Below are 16,574 nucleotides of genomic sequence, written 5' to 3' on the forward strand. Positions count from 1 at the left end.
ATTATTTTTTAATATAAACATCAAAATCGTATGCTCTCTTTTTCCTGGGTATTTTTTGCCTGTACTGGCGCTTTAGATTTTACATTGTTCTCTGTGTGTCCTTTCCCCTGGGGATTTAGGAGAAATATCCCCTTAAATTCTAAAGCATATATACCCTAACCTTTGCGCAGTCTGTATAACCTTTTGTAGATTTTTCTACAGTATTCTATTAACAAACACTTCTACTTACCACCAGTAATCAGCACGTTCCTTATTGTCTGAAGACACATGTGAAATCTATATGAAGTCTCCAAAAGCTCTGTCTGAGGGTCACCCCTCAGGCCTGTCACATCTGAGAGAGTCTGTTGTCCTCCCTCAGCCTGGAGATCCCACTGAGAATTCAACTTCAATAAACATATCGCTAAATCACTCACATTTCTTTCAAACACTTTAAAAAGGTTTAAAGAAACATTGTAGTCAACTTTTTTTTGTTTCATCTAAGATATTTTTGTTTTTGTTTGTTTTTTGTAAAAATCATGTTCATGTCATGGATAATTTTTTTTTTTCCATACTGTATTGTTAAGTGCAAAATACTTTGTTAAAGGGACAGTATACCCTCATTTTTTCTCTACCTTTATTTTGGCATTTGAAATGGCTTATTTTGCCTGTGGTATCCCTACATAAATTTAAAGTTTCAATACTAAGTATTGGCTATAACAAAAAGCTGTGTAAACATTCAGCTAGATTATGAGTTTTGCGTTAAGAGGTCCTAACGCTGCTTTTTTACACCCGCTGGTATTACGAGTCTTGAAGGTTTAGGTGTACCACACACTTCTTTGGCCTTACCGCAAAACGACTTACGTAAACTTTGTAAAGTCTTTTTTCTATGGGACTTCGATAGAGCTGGTATTACGAGTCTGTCCTGGGAGGCCAAAAAGTGAGCAGTACAGCCTATCCTGTCAAGAGTCCTAACGCATTTAAAAGTCAGTAGCTAAGAGTTTTATGGTACAACGCTGTAACATAAAACTCATAACTAAAGTGCTAAAAAAGTACACTAACACCCATAAACTACCTATTAACCCCTAAACCGAGGCCCTACCGCGTCGCAAACACTATAATAAAAATTGTAACCACTAATCTGCTGCTCTGGACACCGCCGCCACCTACATTATATTTATGAACCCCTAATCTGCTGCCCCCAACATCGCCGACACCTACATAATATTTATTAACCCCTAATCTGCCGCACCAATGTCACCGCAACCTACCTACACTTTTTAACCCCTAATCTGCCGCCCCCAACGTCACCGCCACTATAATAAACATATTAACCCCTAAACCGCCGCACTCCCGCCTCGCAAACATTAGTTAAATATTATTAACCCCTAATCTGCCGTCCCTAACATCCCTGCCACCAACCTACATTTATTAACCCCTAATCTGCCACCCCCAAACGTCGCTGCCACTATATTAAAGTTATTAACCCCTAAACCTAAGTCTAACCCTAACACCCCCTAACTTAAATATAATTTAAATAAATCTAAATAAAATTACTATCATTAACTACATTATTCCTATTTAAAACTAAATACTTAACTATAAAATAAACCCTAAGCTAGCTACAATATAACTAATAGTTACATTGTATCTAGCTTAGGATTTATTTTTATTTTACAGGCAAGTTTGTATTTATTTTAACTAGGTAGAATAGTTGTTAAATAGTTATTAACTATTTAATTACTACCTAGCTAAAATAAAGACAAATTTACCTGTAAAATAAAACCTAACCTAAGTTACACTAACACCTAACACTACATAATAATTAAATAAATTAACTAAATTAAATACAATTACCTAAATTAAATTAAATTAGCTAAAGTACAAAAAAAACCATAATAATGTAGAAAATAAGAAAATAATAAACAAATTACAGATATTTAAACTAATTACACCTAATCTAATAGCCCTATTAAAATAAAAAAAAGCCCCCCCCCAAAAAAAAATAAAAGGGCTTTTTGCGGGACATTGCCCCAAAGTAATCAGCTCTTTTACCTGTAAAAAATATATACAAACAACCCCCCCAACAGTAAAACCAACCCCCCAAATAAAATACTATCCTAAGCTCCCCATTGCCCTGAAAAGGGCATTTGGATGGGCATTGCCCTGATTGGAACAGCCAATAGAATGCAAGCTCAATCCTATTGGCTGATTGGATCAGCCAATAGGATTGAACTTCAATCCTATTGGCTGATTGTGTCAGACAATAGGGTTTTTTTCTACCTTAATTCTGATTGGCTGATAGAATTGCCCATCCAAATGCCCTGAAAAGGGCATTTGGATGGGCATTGCCCTGATTGGAACAGCCAATAGAATGCAAGCTCAATCCTATTGGCTGATTGGATCAGCCAATAGGATTGAACTTCAATCCTATTGGCTGATTGTGTCAGACAATAGGGTTTTTTTCTACCTTAATTCTGATTGGCTGATATAATTCTATCAGCCAATCGGAATCTAAGGGACGCCATCTTTGATGACGTCACTTAAAGGTACCTTCATTCAGCTTTAGTCGTCGGAAGAAGAGGATGCTCCGCGTCGGATGTCTTGAAGATGGACCCGCTCCGTGCCGGATGGATGAAGATAGAAGATGCCGTCTGGATGAAGACTTCTGCCCGTCTGGAGGACCACTTTGCCCGGCTTGGATGAAGACTTCTCCCGGCTTCGTTGAGGACTTCGGCCCGGCTTGGATGAAGACGTCTCCCGGTAAGTCGATCTTCAGGGGGTTAGTGTTTTTTTAAGGGTGTATTGGGTGGGTTTTATTTTTAGGTTAGGGTTTGGGCGGCAAAAGAGCTAACTGCCCTTTTAAGGGCAATGCCCATCCAAATGCCCTTTTCAGGGCAATGGGGAGCTTAGGTTTTTTTAGATAGTATTTTATTTGGGGTGTTGGTTGTGTGGGTGGTGGGTTTTACTGTTGGGGGGTTGTTTGTATTTTTTTTTACAGGTAAAAGAGCTGATTACTTTGGGGCAATGCCCCGCAAAAGACCCCTTTAAGGGTTATTGGTAGTTTAGTTTAGGATTTTCTGTAATTTAGTGGGGGGGGGTTTGTACTTTAGCTAATTTAATTTAATTTAGGTAATTGTATTTAATTTAGTTAATTTATTTAATTATATTGTAGTGTTAGGTGTTATTGTAACTTAGGTTAGGTTTTATTTTACAGGTAAATTTGTCTTTATTTTAGCTAGGTAGTTATTAAATAGTTAATAACTATTTAATAACTATTCTACCTAGTTAAAATAAATACAAACTTGCCTGTAAAATAAAAATAAAACCTAAGATAGATACAATGTAACTATTAGTTATATTTGGCTAGCTTAGGGTTTATTTTTATTGGTAAGTATTTAGTTTTAAATAGGAATAATGTAGTTAATGATAGTAATTTTATTTAGATTTATTTAAATTATATTTAAAGGGACATGCCACCCACATTTTTTCTTTTATGATTTAGAAAGAGAATGCAATTTTAAACATCTTTCTAATTTACTTATATTATCTAATTTGTTTTATTCTCTTGATATTCTTTGATGAAAAGCATATCTAGATATGCTCACTAGCTGCTGATTGGTTGCTGCACATAGAAGCCTCGTGTGATTGGCTCACCATGTGCATTGCTTTTTCTTCAACTAAGGATATTTTAAAAATGAAGCAAAATAAATAATGGAAGTAAATTGTAATGTTGTTTAAATTTATATTCTCTATCTGAATCATGAAAGAAAGATTGTGGGTTTAGTGGCCCTTTAAGTTAGGGGGTGTTAGGGTTAGGGTTAGACTTAGGTTTAGGGGTTAATAACTTTATTATAGTGGCGGCGACATTGGGGGCGGAAGATTAGGGGTTAATAAATGTAGGTAGGTTGCGGCGACATTGGGGGCAGCAGATTAGGGGTTAATAAATATAATGTAGTTGTTGGCAATGTTGGGGGCAGCAGATTAGGGGTTCATAACTATAATGTAGGTGGCGTCGGTATCCGGAGCGGCAGATTAGGGGTTAATAATATAATGTAGGTGTCGGCAGTGTCGGGGTGGCAAATTAGGGGTTAATAAGTGTAAAATTAGGGGTGTTTAGACTCGGGGGTTCATGTTAGGGTGTTAGGTGTAGACATAACTTTTATTTCCCCATAGGAATCAATGGGGCTGCGTTACTGAGTTTTACACTGCTTTTTTTGCAGGTGTTAGAATTTTTCTCGGCCGGCTCTCCCCATTGATTCCTATGGGGAAATCGTACACGAGCACATACGACCAGCTCACCGCTGACTTAAAGGGCCACTGTAAGTAAATATTTTCTATGCCTGTTACTAACTAACTACCCCAAATACGCTTTTTATCAATAGCATTTCATTAACATATCTCTACCGTATATCAGAAATCTTGTCTGCAAATTTAATTGTTTTCCAAACCCACTCCGCGGGTATCCTTTGCTCTGTACCAATCCGTTTACAATACCTAGGTTTCAAAATGGCGCTTTAAACACAATTTCATTGGTTTAAGTATTTTGAACATGCAGTGCTGAAAATAGTGGGCAGGATAACGTGACATCATCGGCAAATAAAAGATATAACTTTTAGAACGTTATGAAACTTCGTTTTGGAGAAAATATAGGTCAGTAGGTTTTAATTAATGTTTATTAACTTTAATATGTTAGTTGTTTGGCTTAAAAATTATAACGGAAAGTAATCCTTTAAGCAGCGCTGGTAATGAGCAAAATTTTGCTCAACGCTCACTTCTTGTCTTTTAACCACAGGTTTGTAAAAACTCGTAATACCAGCGCTGCAGGTAAGTGAGCGGTGAGAGAAAAACTGCTCGTTAGCACTGCACAGCCTCTAACGCAAAACTCATAATCTAGCCGATAGTTAGTAAATGAATTACACTCTCAGTGGGGGCTAGGAGAGATAAGTTATAAAATGTCAATTTTCAATTGTATTGGGCTTTGGTATACAGAGTTAATATGAAGAAGTATGTGTGTGTATAGGAAGTGATAAAAATAAGGACATCTGATTTCCCTGCTCAAACCTTTTTAATGGGTTTTGGTTTCAGATAAGAACAGCAACTATTTCATATACAAAAATAAACACAAATAATCAGTTCATCTTACATTTTATATGCAGCTGGTATAACAAATCATTGGGAACACATTAAGGGAAAAACTATTTTACAGTAACTGTCCCTTTACAAAGCGTTGCTTTTAAATGGGGGTATTTTTTAAGCATAAAAAAGTTACTTGTCTCCCCAAAAAAACATCTAGTACTGCACGTGAAAATACATTGAAGGCATCACTAACTTCTGCATTTACCACTGCACAATCCTGCGAATTACTCTTGTATTGGCCGTGCCGGCACTGCCTGCAGCCCATCTGGTTCACTCACTTGCAGTGCAAAGAACAGTGCATTCAGTGCTTTCAAATGCAGTTTTGAATAAGCTTTAATGATCTCTGTCTCCCCTGCAGCCTACACTGTGCTACTTTTGATTTTATTGTTTAGTGCATGAATCATAAAAACAAAAGACTGCCATATACTAACTATATTCTCTTCTCTTTCTTCCAGAGCTCCATGTTGTGTAATGGACAAACTGTCAGTTTTGGTGTCTGCACAGCTAGAGAGCGCTGGATTCATGCAGTTTATTTCTTCAAATTGTTGAGATGCATGAAACGTAAGATCTGTAAGGAATAGGAAATGTTAATTTCTCATAGGAACAACATACAATATGAGACCACAGTGTCTTAGAAAAGCTTATATGAGCTGACTGTGAAATACATGTGTACAGAGATACATGTGAGTACAATGATTGACCAAATTATGCACTGTGCAGTTAAGCTTTTCTAAGATTATTTCTTGATCATCATGCTTTGCTTATTTATTTAGCTATTTTTTTTTTTAGGCATTTACGATAATAGCAGTAAAATAAAGAGAAGTACCTTCCAGAGGCTGTGATAAAAAATTATTGGTGTCCACTTCTAGAATAGAAAGTGATTTAGCAAAATATACATTTCCATCTGATGCAACAGAAATTGTATTATTTTCAGGTGCAGGAAGTGGTACAGAATGGTGAGGAATAGGATCAATTTCCGGCACTTTTATCTTGCCATTCTCAACATCTGATTCAGGGGGGCAGGCATTGATTTGGGGTACAGGAAGTGATGTAAGAGGACTGTTCTTCTCATTAGATCCAATACGTGGAGTGGTATCAGCATTGGCTGTATTATCAAACATAAGATGTGATGTCATTGTTTGAGTTCCAATGAATGATTCTGTATCACAGGTAGCAAATGTCTTTTCCTGTTCAGGCAGTGATATGATATTTTCAGTATTCTCTTCAGGCAATGAAAATGATGCATTTAAATGACTGACCTGATTACTGAATGTGTATGGCATAGTAGCAGGACCATCTGGATGATTAGTCTTATTAGGCAGGAGTTCTTCTGTAGTAAAAGACTTGGTCTCCTCAGAGTCACCTTGAGCTGTCATAATAGAGCGGCCATCTTGGTATGCGGGAAGAGAAGTACATATAGATTCACTCTCTTCATTAAGAGGAAGAGATGTAATAAGTTCAGACATGAGTGATGATATGATATTGGGGACATTCTGCTTAGACATAGTAAGTGAAGCCTCCATTTCTGAAAGTGACACCCTTTCAGCTTCAGTTATGTTGCTGTCAACAGTACTTGGCTTCGTGATAGAGACCTGGCTTTCTCCATTATCATTCATAGTTTTCTAAAAGTAAAAATCATAGTATGAGAGAGAGAGTGAAAAAAAAGGAATCTATATTTCAATAGTAAAAAGAGTAAAAAGAGATGCTCATCATTAGAATGTCAATTACTTGTGATGCTATAACCCATATGGGGACAATGCTACTGCTCGATTCATATCCATCAGAAAAAAAATCTTCTCCAGAAGTATTTTCTTTGCAGTGGGCAAGATAAACAACTGGTTTTCAAGGAGTGTGTCCCTGCTCTACAAAAGAATACAAATAACCCTAACATCAACAACTTAAATGTTTTTGAAACATTAATTTTGTGTGTAGATCTTTTGTAGTGCAGTAATTCATTTCTAGTGCATATAAAATAAAATGTAATATCCCTTTCAGGAAAAAAAAACATTCAGGTACATTAGGCAGCTATTATCACTACTGAATCAATTATTCACTATATTTTCCTTTTGCACTGGTCATATATATTTTACTTTGTGAAGGTCTGTAAAAATCTTGTGAAAAACCCTTTTAAAATCTTGTGAAGGAGGTGTGTCCATGCAGTGTACAATAATCTGCTTATTATTGACCTCTAACAACAATATTAATCACAGAATCCTTAAAGGACCAGTAAATACAGTAGATTTGCATGATCAACAAATGCATGATAACAAGACAATGCAATTGCACTTAGTTTGTCTATTTCCACTCCTCATATATCATGTGACAGCCATCAGCCAATCACAAATGCCTATAGGTATATTCTTTGCATTTTTGCACATGCTTAGTAGGGGCTGGTGACTCCAACATTGTAAATATAAAATGACTGTGCACATTTTATTAATGGAAGTAAATTGGAAAGTTTTTTAAAATTGCATGCTCTATCTAAATCATGAAAGTTTAATTTGACTTGAGCGTCCCTTTAAGGATATAACTATCACACTGTGTTTATATTTGTATATATTTTGAGAATATAATAATACAAGGTTCGTGAGTAACCTTGCTTCACATAACCCCAATGTTATGAAGATATATCTCTGCAGATGTCCAAGAGTAGCCTATTTCTTTGATCCTAAGGGGACTTTAAAGAAGAAAAATAAGGACTGTATTTTATGGGGGGTTTTTATGTTCTACAGGCACATTATGCAATTTTGCTGTGAAACTTTATGTTGTCTACCTGTATATGTAACTTTATTTTGAACATCCTCAATAAAAATAAATAAATAATAATTAAAAAAATAATAATCTTGTGAAACATCTATTTTTTCCATGTCTTTAATTCAATTACATTTAATGTGTAATTTGAGTGTTTTTAATAAATCAATGGGTGCTCTTAAAACACAATTGAATGGCTTAAAGGGACACTGTACCCAAATTTTTTCTTTCGTGATTCAGATAGAGCATGACATTTTAAGCAACTTTCAAATTTACTCCTATTATCAAATTTTCTTCATTCTCTTGGAATCTTTATTTGAAATGCAAGAATGTAAGTTTAGATGCCGGCCAATTTTTGGTGAACAACCTAGGTTGTCCTTGCTGATTGGTGGATAAATTCATCCACCAATCAAAAACTGCTGTCCAGAGTTCTGAACCAAGAAAAAAGCGTAGATGCCTTCTTTTTTAGATAAAGATAGCAAGAGAATGAAGACAAATTGATAATATGAGTAAATTAGAAAGTTGCTTAAAATTGCATGCTCTATCTGAATCACAAAAGAAACATTTTTGGTTCAGTGTCCCTTTAAAAAAAAGAAATTAATTACCTGAGCTTGCATACGTGTTTTGGCATAAAATTTGACGGATTAAAAGGGGTAACTTGCATTTTTCTTGTATTGTGCATGGCTACCACAAATAATAATTTATAATTTACATCTATTTTTTCTCTCACTTGGTTTTTCTGCTGCAATGTGTAGCCTTTCCCATGTTGGAATTTTCTCTTGTTATATAAATCACTCATGTATGGATGACACTGATTGCATTGACCTCTCTGTACTTACCCAATGGATCTCTTTGTCATTTGGTGGAACAGGCTCAGTTTTCTGAACCACACTCTTCTCCTCATCCTCATCAGGTGTTTGAGTAGCTCTACATGTATATGAAATGAGCTCCTGAATCTCCCACTGGAATATAATGCAATACAATATGTTGAAGGTACCAAGACTTTTGCAGAGATACTGATTACGTTATTATTTTAAGAATACAAATTCATCACCTGTGAAGATGCATGTCTATACTGATTCAGCTTAATGGTAACCTGGCTTTCTAGTTCTGCTAACCTCCCAGCCTGTATTCTCATTTCAGCCTCCAAGAGGGAACGTTGCTTTGCTGTTTCCTCTTGCAGAGTTTGGAGATTTATCTTGCAAATAAGAAGACATTTAAAGATAAGCCCAATTGACAAGTTCATGTAAAAATCAGCATGGAATAGCTAAAACATACATTTGGCAATCATTATTAAAATTGACTCAAATAGATGTCATGTTTTAACTTTCACTGCATATATTTTGCCCAGTAAAGGTATTTGAAAATCCCTGATAAAAAAATTGTCAAACTCTTCTAATAGTTTATAATTGCTTAGCTAGACAAGACAAAAATCATAACAAAGAAAGCCAAAAAAGTGCTTTTGGCTATAGGGGATGTGCAACTGCTAATTCCAAAAACACATGAAATTATATCTCTATTTTGGCTAATAAATTAAGAAAAAAATATAAAATTGTAAAGTTCAATATACCAAAGTCTCAAACAACTTGTAAAGTTGAACAATGATAACAGTGTATAGCATCACTTAGAAGGTTGCTCCTCTTCTGTGGTCTGGAAACACATACAATCAAAATGTAAAAAAAATATAAACAAGGGTGCACCACATACCCTGATACAGTATCGTATGATATAAAAGAAAGAAAGTCCAAAAGAGATTACTCACAATGGCAGTGGCACAAATCGTTTTTAGTGCACAGAAAGCAAGCTGGTATCCCCACTCTCCAGCTGACTGCCTCCTTAGCAAACTCTGCCAGTTCCTCTCCCAACGAGCACGCCACAGAAGTGAAATCAGATGCAAATGGCTCATTATATGCTTAGTTTATTAAAAGCAATATAAAAAATGTTTGCTGCGACAAATGTCTCAACCTATTCTGGTTGTTTTATCAGGCATACCATTATGGGATAGATTACGAGTGGAGTACTATTTAGTGCTCCCGCTTGCTCATTGACATCACTAGACGGAGGCTTATTATATATTTAGATTATCAAGAGAGATCTAAAAAGGCTTTTTGAAATCATTGATGTAATATATATTTTCATGCTTAGGATGATATAATTGTTATTCTGGGCGCCCCTTGTTTATGTTTTTCGAAGACAGAAGCCATGAGCGTGCATAAGATGGTTTTGCATGGCTCTTCTGAATGATTGGTATGAGGTTATAGTGAGAAAAGAGAAATTATTTATAAAATAAAATAGTCTCATTTCATACTAGAATATCCATTTAGCCACAACCTAGCTTGCTTTGGCAGTGTGAACTTTTTATTTTCTGTGAATGAGCTGTGAATCTACCTATCCAATGGCCTACACGCAGGGCCGCCACTAGAAATTTTGGGGCCCCTGACTCAACCATTGATCAGGCCCCCCCCCCCCCCGCTCCTTTGACATGTGCAATTTTTGACCAAGTGACTAAAACGTATATTTAAACTTGGAAATGTTGTAAAAGTAGTAACATACACAGACACACACACAGACACACTCATACACTGAAACACACAAACACACTCACACATAGGATTCACATATAGACACTCTAGCAGACACGCAAAGAAACACACTCAGACACCCAAACAGACACTTAGCACTTGTTTACATTGTCCTGACAAGTAATGAGGTAAACTACAGTTTTGTAAAAAAAGGAGATTTAGAAAACAAAATATGGAGTTCTGATTATCTTTTTGTAAAGGAAGATGCCAACTAAATGATGACGACAGCATGCAGTGGCTGAAAGGAAGGGCCCTGAACTGCCTAAACAATAATTTAAAGGTTAAATGGTAGATTGGTTACTTCCGGAAAGGTCTTGTTAGTCTCAAAGTCTGTAGAAAGATGGGAATAATCAGTAGTAAGGTCAAAATGTCCCACACAAACTCAAACTTGCACATACACCCAAGGAAACACTGACAGAGACAGCCTCAGAAAACACACAAAGACATATACACACACACAGAGACACACACAGAAAACACACAAAGACATACACACACAGAGAAACAACCACATAAAACACACAAAAACATACACACACCCCCTCACTGAGACATCCACAGAAAACACACAAAGACATACACACACACACAGAGAGACAACCACCTGAAAAACACAGAAAGACATACATATACACACCCTCACTGAGACATCCACAGAAAACACAGAAATACATACATACACACACACACACACACACCCTCACAGAGACACCCATAGAAAAAGCTCAAAGACATATGCACACACGCTCACAGACATCCACAGAAAATGCACAAAGACATACACACCCACCCTCACAGAGAGACCCACAGATAAAAAATAAATACACATAGAGACACAAACCAAAGCACAAAGACATAAACACAGACACCCACAGAAACACTCACAGGAGGAAACATTTATGCACCTTGCATCCCCTAAATAAACAGTGTGTGACATGCATGATAAAAAAAATTGCAGAAATTAAGAGATCACTTTTTAAAGAATCATATTTGTAAATGTGCAAACAAAAATAATTCTGTGAATTCAAAATTGTACATTATTGAGCTGGGTAGATGGCTAGATGAAGAAAAGTACCTTTAAAAGATTGACATATGTTTGTTTGTTTGTTTGTTTGTTTGTTTTTTCCCTATTTTCCCCAACCAAGAGCATCACTTCAAATATAGTGTACAAATTTTCCCATCTGTCAGCTGTACTTATAGATTTTGAAAATGCTGTACTCTATATGGTCTTGGTGGGACCATAAGCTGTGGTACTCATACCATTAGATCTGCTTAAATGCAGGATTTAGGCTTGTTGGTAGGTATTTCAAAACTAAGTCAGCTGTAGTGTAAACTGAACAGTTTTATGTTAACCTGTCTCATTTCAAACACTGAGCAATCTTAGTCTGAGAGTATAACATTTTATGCAGATGCAAAAATCTTAGATAAGATGCCTCCTTGCATCTGGAAAGTCCTTGCATAAAGGGGCAGTAAACTGGAATGTAATATATATATATATATATATATATATATATATATAATGCATATCTGCCAAAAGGGCATTTACCATTTGTGTATTGAGGAGGAAACATTTCTGCATGGTTTTAAATATAGAATTTCTACAGCATTGTGAAATAATCATAAATACACTGCTGCTAAAAAAATGTGTTTTTATGGACCCCTAGCCCCACCAAACAACTACTACCACACTGAAGTTACAATCCAAAATTGCACAAAGAAATAAAAAACATTTGCTAAGTAAGTTCTACCTCCTCTTCAAATTAAAGTGATCTGCCGTCTGACTCAGGCACACACTGTACAAAGTGCCAAGTCTGTCTCACACTGAGCATAGTGGTTTAGTGCACACTAAGAAATCCTCTCAAATGCTAATACTTTACTCCTTGTAATAACATTTTCTATGCTCAATTAGCACTCTGCTGTAGTACCCACTGGTGGCTGCCAAAATTTAAAGAAAAAAAAAAAATTTTTTTTTTTTTAGTTCTTCCCTCATGGGGCCCCCCTGGCTCATTGGGCCCCTGACAGGAGTCACCCCTGTCACCCCCTGATGGCGGCCCTGCCTACACGTAAGAAAGCTTGTTTTCCCTGCAAAGCAGCAATAGTAAAATATGGCAGAATTACAAGGTCCCCCACAGATTACAATAAAGGAAAGTTTTAAACTGAAAACAATGGAATCACCCAAACTCAACCAGACTGTGCCCTGGATCTTCAGACCATGTACCTAGCTGCACCAGGCTTTATGCCTAGATTTCCCTTGAGTATCTCATTCTGCCCATAAACATTTACAATTTCAGCCCTAAGCCTTCTGGTGCAGAGTTAAGAACTTAAAATGTTAAGAATGAGTAGTATGCTATAATGTTAGTGAAATTAGCTTTAAATTGGAGCTTCCAGGCCAATAAGATCACAATGCAAATACAGATAGACAAAGATAATTTGTAGCGTACAGCCTCATTCTGAAAGCCGGTAGGGTAAATACCATTTTCTTACTTTAACATGCTTACAAAGAACACTTTTATAAAGCCATTTTATATATAAATAGTAAATATCAGTAACTAAGCTTGGCATTGCAAAAGAACTGAATGCAAAAAAACATAATTTATGCTTACCTGATAAATTTATTTCTCTTGTGGTGTATCCAGTCCACGGATCATCCATTACTTGTGGGATATTCTCCTTCCCAACAGGAAGTTGCAAGAGGATCACCCACAGCAGAGCTGCTATATAGCTCCTCCCCTAACTGCCATATCCAGTCATTCGACCGAAGACAAGCAGAGAAAGGAGAAACCATAGGATGCAGTGGTGACTGTAGTTTAAAATTAAAAAATACCTGCCTTAAAATGACAGGGCGGGCCGTGGACTGGATACACCACAAGAGAAATAAATTTATCAGGTAAGCATAAATTATGTTTTCTCTTGTAAGGTGTATCCAGTCCACGAATCATTCATTACTTGTGGGATACCAATACCAAAGCTAAAGTACACGGATGAAGGGAGGGACAAGGCAGGTACTTAAACGGTACCACTGCCTGTAAAACCTTTCTCCCAAAAATAGCCTCCGAAGAAGCAAAAGTATCAAATTTATAGAATTTTGAAAAGGTATGACGCGAAGACCAAGTCGCCGCCTTGCAAATCTGTTCAACAGAAGCCTCATTTTTAAAGGCCCATGTGGAAGCCACAGCTCTAGTAGAATGAGCTGTAATCCTTTCCGGATGCTGCTGGCCAGCGGTCTCATAAGCTAAGCGTATTATACTCCTTAGCCAAAAAGAAAGAGAAGTTGCCGAAGCCTTTTGGCCTCTCCTCTGTCCAGAGTAGACAACAAACAAAGCAGATGTTTGACGAAAATCTTTAGTAGCTTGTAAATAATACTTTAAAGCACGAACCACGTCAAGATTGTGTAATAGACGTTCCTTCTTTGAAGAAGGATTAGGACACAATGAAGGAACAACAATCTCCTGATTGATATTCTTATTAGATACCACCTTAGGTAAAAACCCAGGTTTGGTACGCAGAACTACCTTATCTGCATGGAAGATCAGATAAGGAGAATCACATTGTAAGGCAGACAACTCGGAAAATCTACGAGCCGAGGAAATAGCTACCAAAAAAAGAACTTTCCAAGATAAAAGTTTGATGGATCTATGGAATGAAGAGGTTCAAACGGAACCCCCTGAAGAACTTTAAGAACCAAATTTAACTAAAGCCTGACAAAATGCCTGAACGTCTGAAACATCCGCCAGACGCTTGTGCAAAAGAATAGACAGAGCAGAAATCTGTCCCTTTAAGGAACTAGCTGACAATCCTCTCTCCAATCCTTCTTGGAGAAAAGATAATATCCTGGGAATCCTGACCTTACTCCATGAGTAGCCCTTGGATTCACACCAATAAAGATATTTACGCCATATCTTATGATAGATTTTGACTCGGAGAAACCACGCTTTGATAAAATCAAGCGTTCAATCTCCAGGCAGTCAGCCTCAGAGAAATTAGATTTGGATGGTTGAAAGGACCTTGAAGTAGAAGGTCCTGTCTCAGCGGCAGAGTCCATGGTGGAAAGGATGACATGTCCACCAGATCTGCATACCAAGTCCTGCGTGGCCACGCAGGCACTATCAAGATCACAGATGCTCTCTCCTGCTTGATTTTGGCAATCAGACGAGGGAGCAGAGGAAACGGTGGAGACACATAAGCCAGGTTGAAGGACCAAGGCGCTGCTAGAGCATTTATCAGCGTTGCCTTGGGGTCCCTGGGCCTGGATCCATAACAAGGAAGTTTGGCGTTCTGGCGAGACGCCATGAGATCCAGTTCTGGTTTGCCCCAACGATGAATCAATTGTGCAAACACCTCCGGATGGAGTTCCCACTCCCCCGGATGAAAAGTCTGTCGACTTAGAAAATCCGCCTCCCAGTTCTCTACACCTGGGATATGGATAGGTGGCAAGAGTGAATCTCTGCCCAGCGAATTATCTTTGAGACTTCTAACATCGCTAGGGAACTCCTTGTTCCCCCTTGATGGTTGATGTAAGCCACAGTCGTGATGTTGTCCGACTGAAATCTTATGAACCTCATTGTCGCTAGCTGAGGCCAAGCCTGAAGAGCATTGAATATCGCTCTTAGTTTCAGAATGTTTATCAGAAGGAGTGTCTCCTCCTGAGTCCACGATCCCTGAGCCTTCAGGGAGTTCCAGACTGCCCCCCAGCCTAGAAGGCTGGCATCTGTCGTTACAATTGTCCAATCTGGCCTGCGAAAGGTCATACCTTTGGACAGATGGACCCGAGATAGCCACCAGAGAAGAGAATCCCTGGTCTCTTGATCCAGATTTAGTAGAGGGGACAAATCTGTGTAATCCCCATTCCACTGGCTGAGCATGCAGAGTTGCAGCGATCTGAGATGTAGGCAGGCGAACGGCACTATGTCCATTGCTACCATTAAGCCGATTACTTCCATACACTGAGCCACCAAAGGGTGAGGAGTGGAATAAAGAACACGGCAGGAATTTAGAAGTTTTGATAACCTGGTCTCTGTCAGGTAAATCCTCATTTCTACAGAATCTATTAGAGTTCCCAGAAAGGAAACTCTTGTGAGAGGGGATAGAGAACTCTTTTCTTCGTTCACTTTCCACCCATGCGACCTCAGAAATGCCAGAACTATGTCCGTATGAGACTTGGCAATTTTGAAATTTGACGCCTGTATCAGAATGTTGTCTAAATAAGGGGCCACTGCTATGCCCCGCGGCCTTAGGACCGCCAGAAGTGACCCCAGAACCTTTGTAAAGATTCTTGGGGCTGTAGCTAACCCAAATGGAAGAGCTACAAACTGGTAATGCCTGTCTAGGAAGGCAAACCTGAGAAACCGATGATGATCTTTGTGTATCGGAATGTGAAGATACGCATCCTTTAAATCCACTGTAGTCATGTATTGACCCTCCTGGATCATAGGCAGGATGGTACGAATAGTCTCCATCTTGAATGATGGGACCCTGAGAAATTTGTTTAGGATCTTTAGATCTAAGATTGGTCTGAAGGTTCCCTTTTTTTTGGGAACCACAAACAGATTTGAATAGAATCCTTGTCCCTGTTCTTCCTTTGGAACTGGGTGGATCACTCCCATAACTAGGAGGTCTTGAACACAGTGTAAAAATGCCTCTCTCTTTATCTGGTTTGCAGATAATCGTGAAAGGTGAAATCTCCCATTTGGAGGAGAAGCTTTGAAGTCCAGAAGATATCCCTGGGATACAATTTCCAACGCCCAGGGTTCCTGGACATCTCTTGCCCAAGCCTGGGCGAAGAGCAAAAGTCTGCCCCCTACTAGATCCGTTACCGGATAGGGGGCTGATACTTCATGCTGTCTTAGGGGCAGCAGCAGGCTTTTTGGCCTGCTTCCCTTTTTTCCAGGTCTGGTTAGGTCTCCAGAACGACTTGGACTGGGCAAAAGTTCCCTCTTGTTTTGCATTAGAGGAAGTTGATGCCGCACTCGCCTTGAAATTTCGAAAGGCACGAAAATTAGACTGTTTGGCCCTAGATTTGGACCTATCCTGAGGAAGGGCATGACCTTTTCCTCCAGTGATATCAGAAATGATCTCCTTCAAACCAGGCCCGAATAGGGTTTGCCCCTTGAAGGGAATGTTAAGCAG

The 16,574-nt window shown here is 38.1% G+C and overlaps 1 protein-coding gene across 1 annotated transcript in view; it reads right to left on the reverse strand.

Moving 5' to 3' along the window:
• Nucleotides 1-221: 221 nt before the first annotated feature.
• LOC128664487 (uncharacterized) overlaps nt 222-16,574 on the reverse strand; it is a 28,054-nt gene continuing 11,701 nt past the window's right edge. Inside the window, exons 8-12 of the mRNA XM_053719310.1 lie at nt 8,921-9,064; nt 8,706-8,828; nt 5,942-6,737; nt 5,547-5,683; nt 222-383 (exon numbers count right to left, since the gene is read on the reverse strand). Coding sequence (XP_053575285.1) covers nt 222-383; nt 5,547-5,683; nt 5,942-6,737; nt 8,706-8,828; nt 8,921-9,064 — 1,362 coding nt within the window. The remainder of the gene's footprint in view (nt 384-5,546; nt 5,684-5,941; nt 6,738-8,705; nt 8,829-8,920; nt 9,065-16,574) is intronic.

Source organism: Bombina bombina, chromosome 6, assembly GCF_027579735.1.
Source record: "Bombina bombina isolate aBomBom1 chromosome 6, aBomBom1.pri, whole genome shotgun sequence".
NCBI classification, from domain to species: Eukaryota; Metazoa; Chordata; class Amphibia; order Anura; family Bombinatoridae; genus Bombina; species Bombina bombina.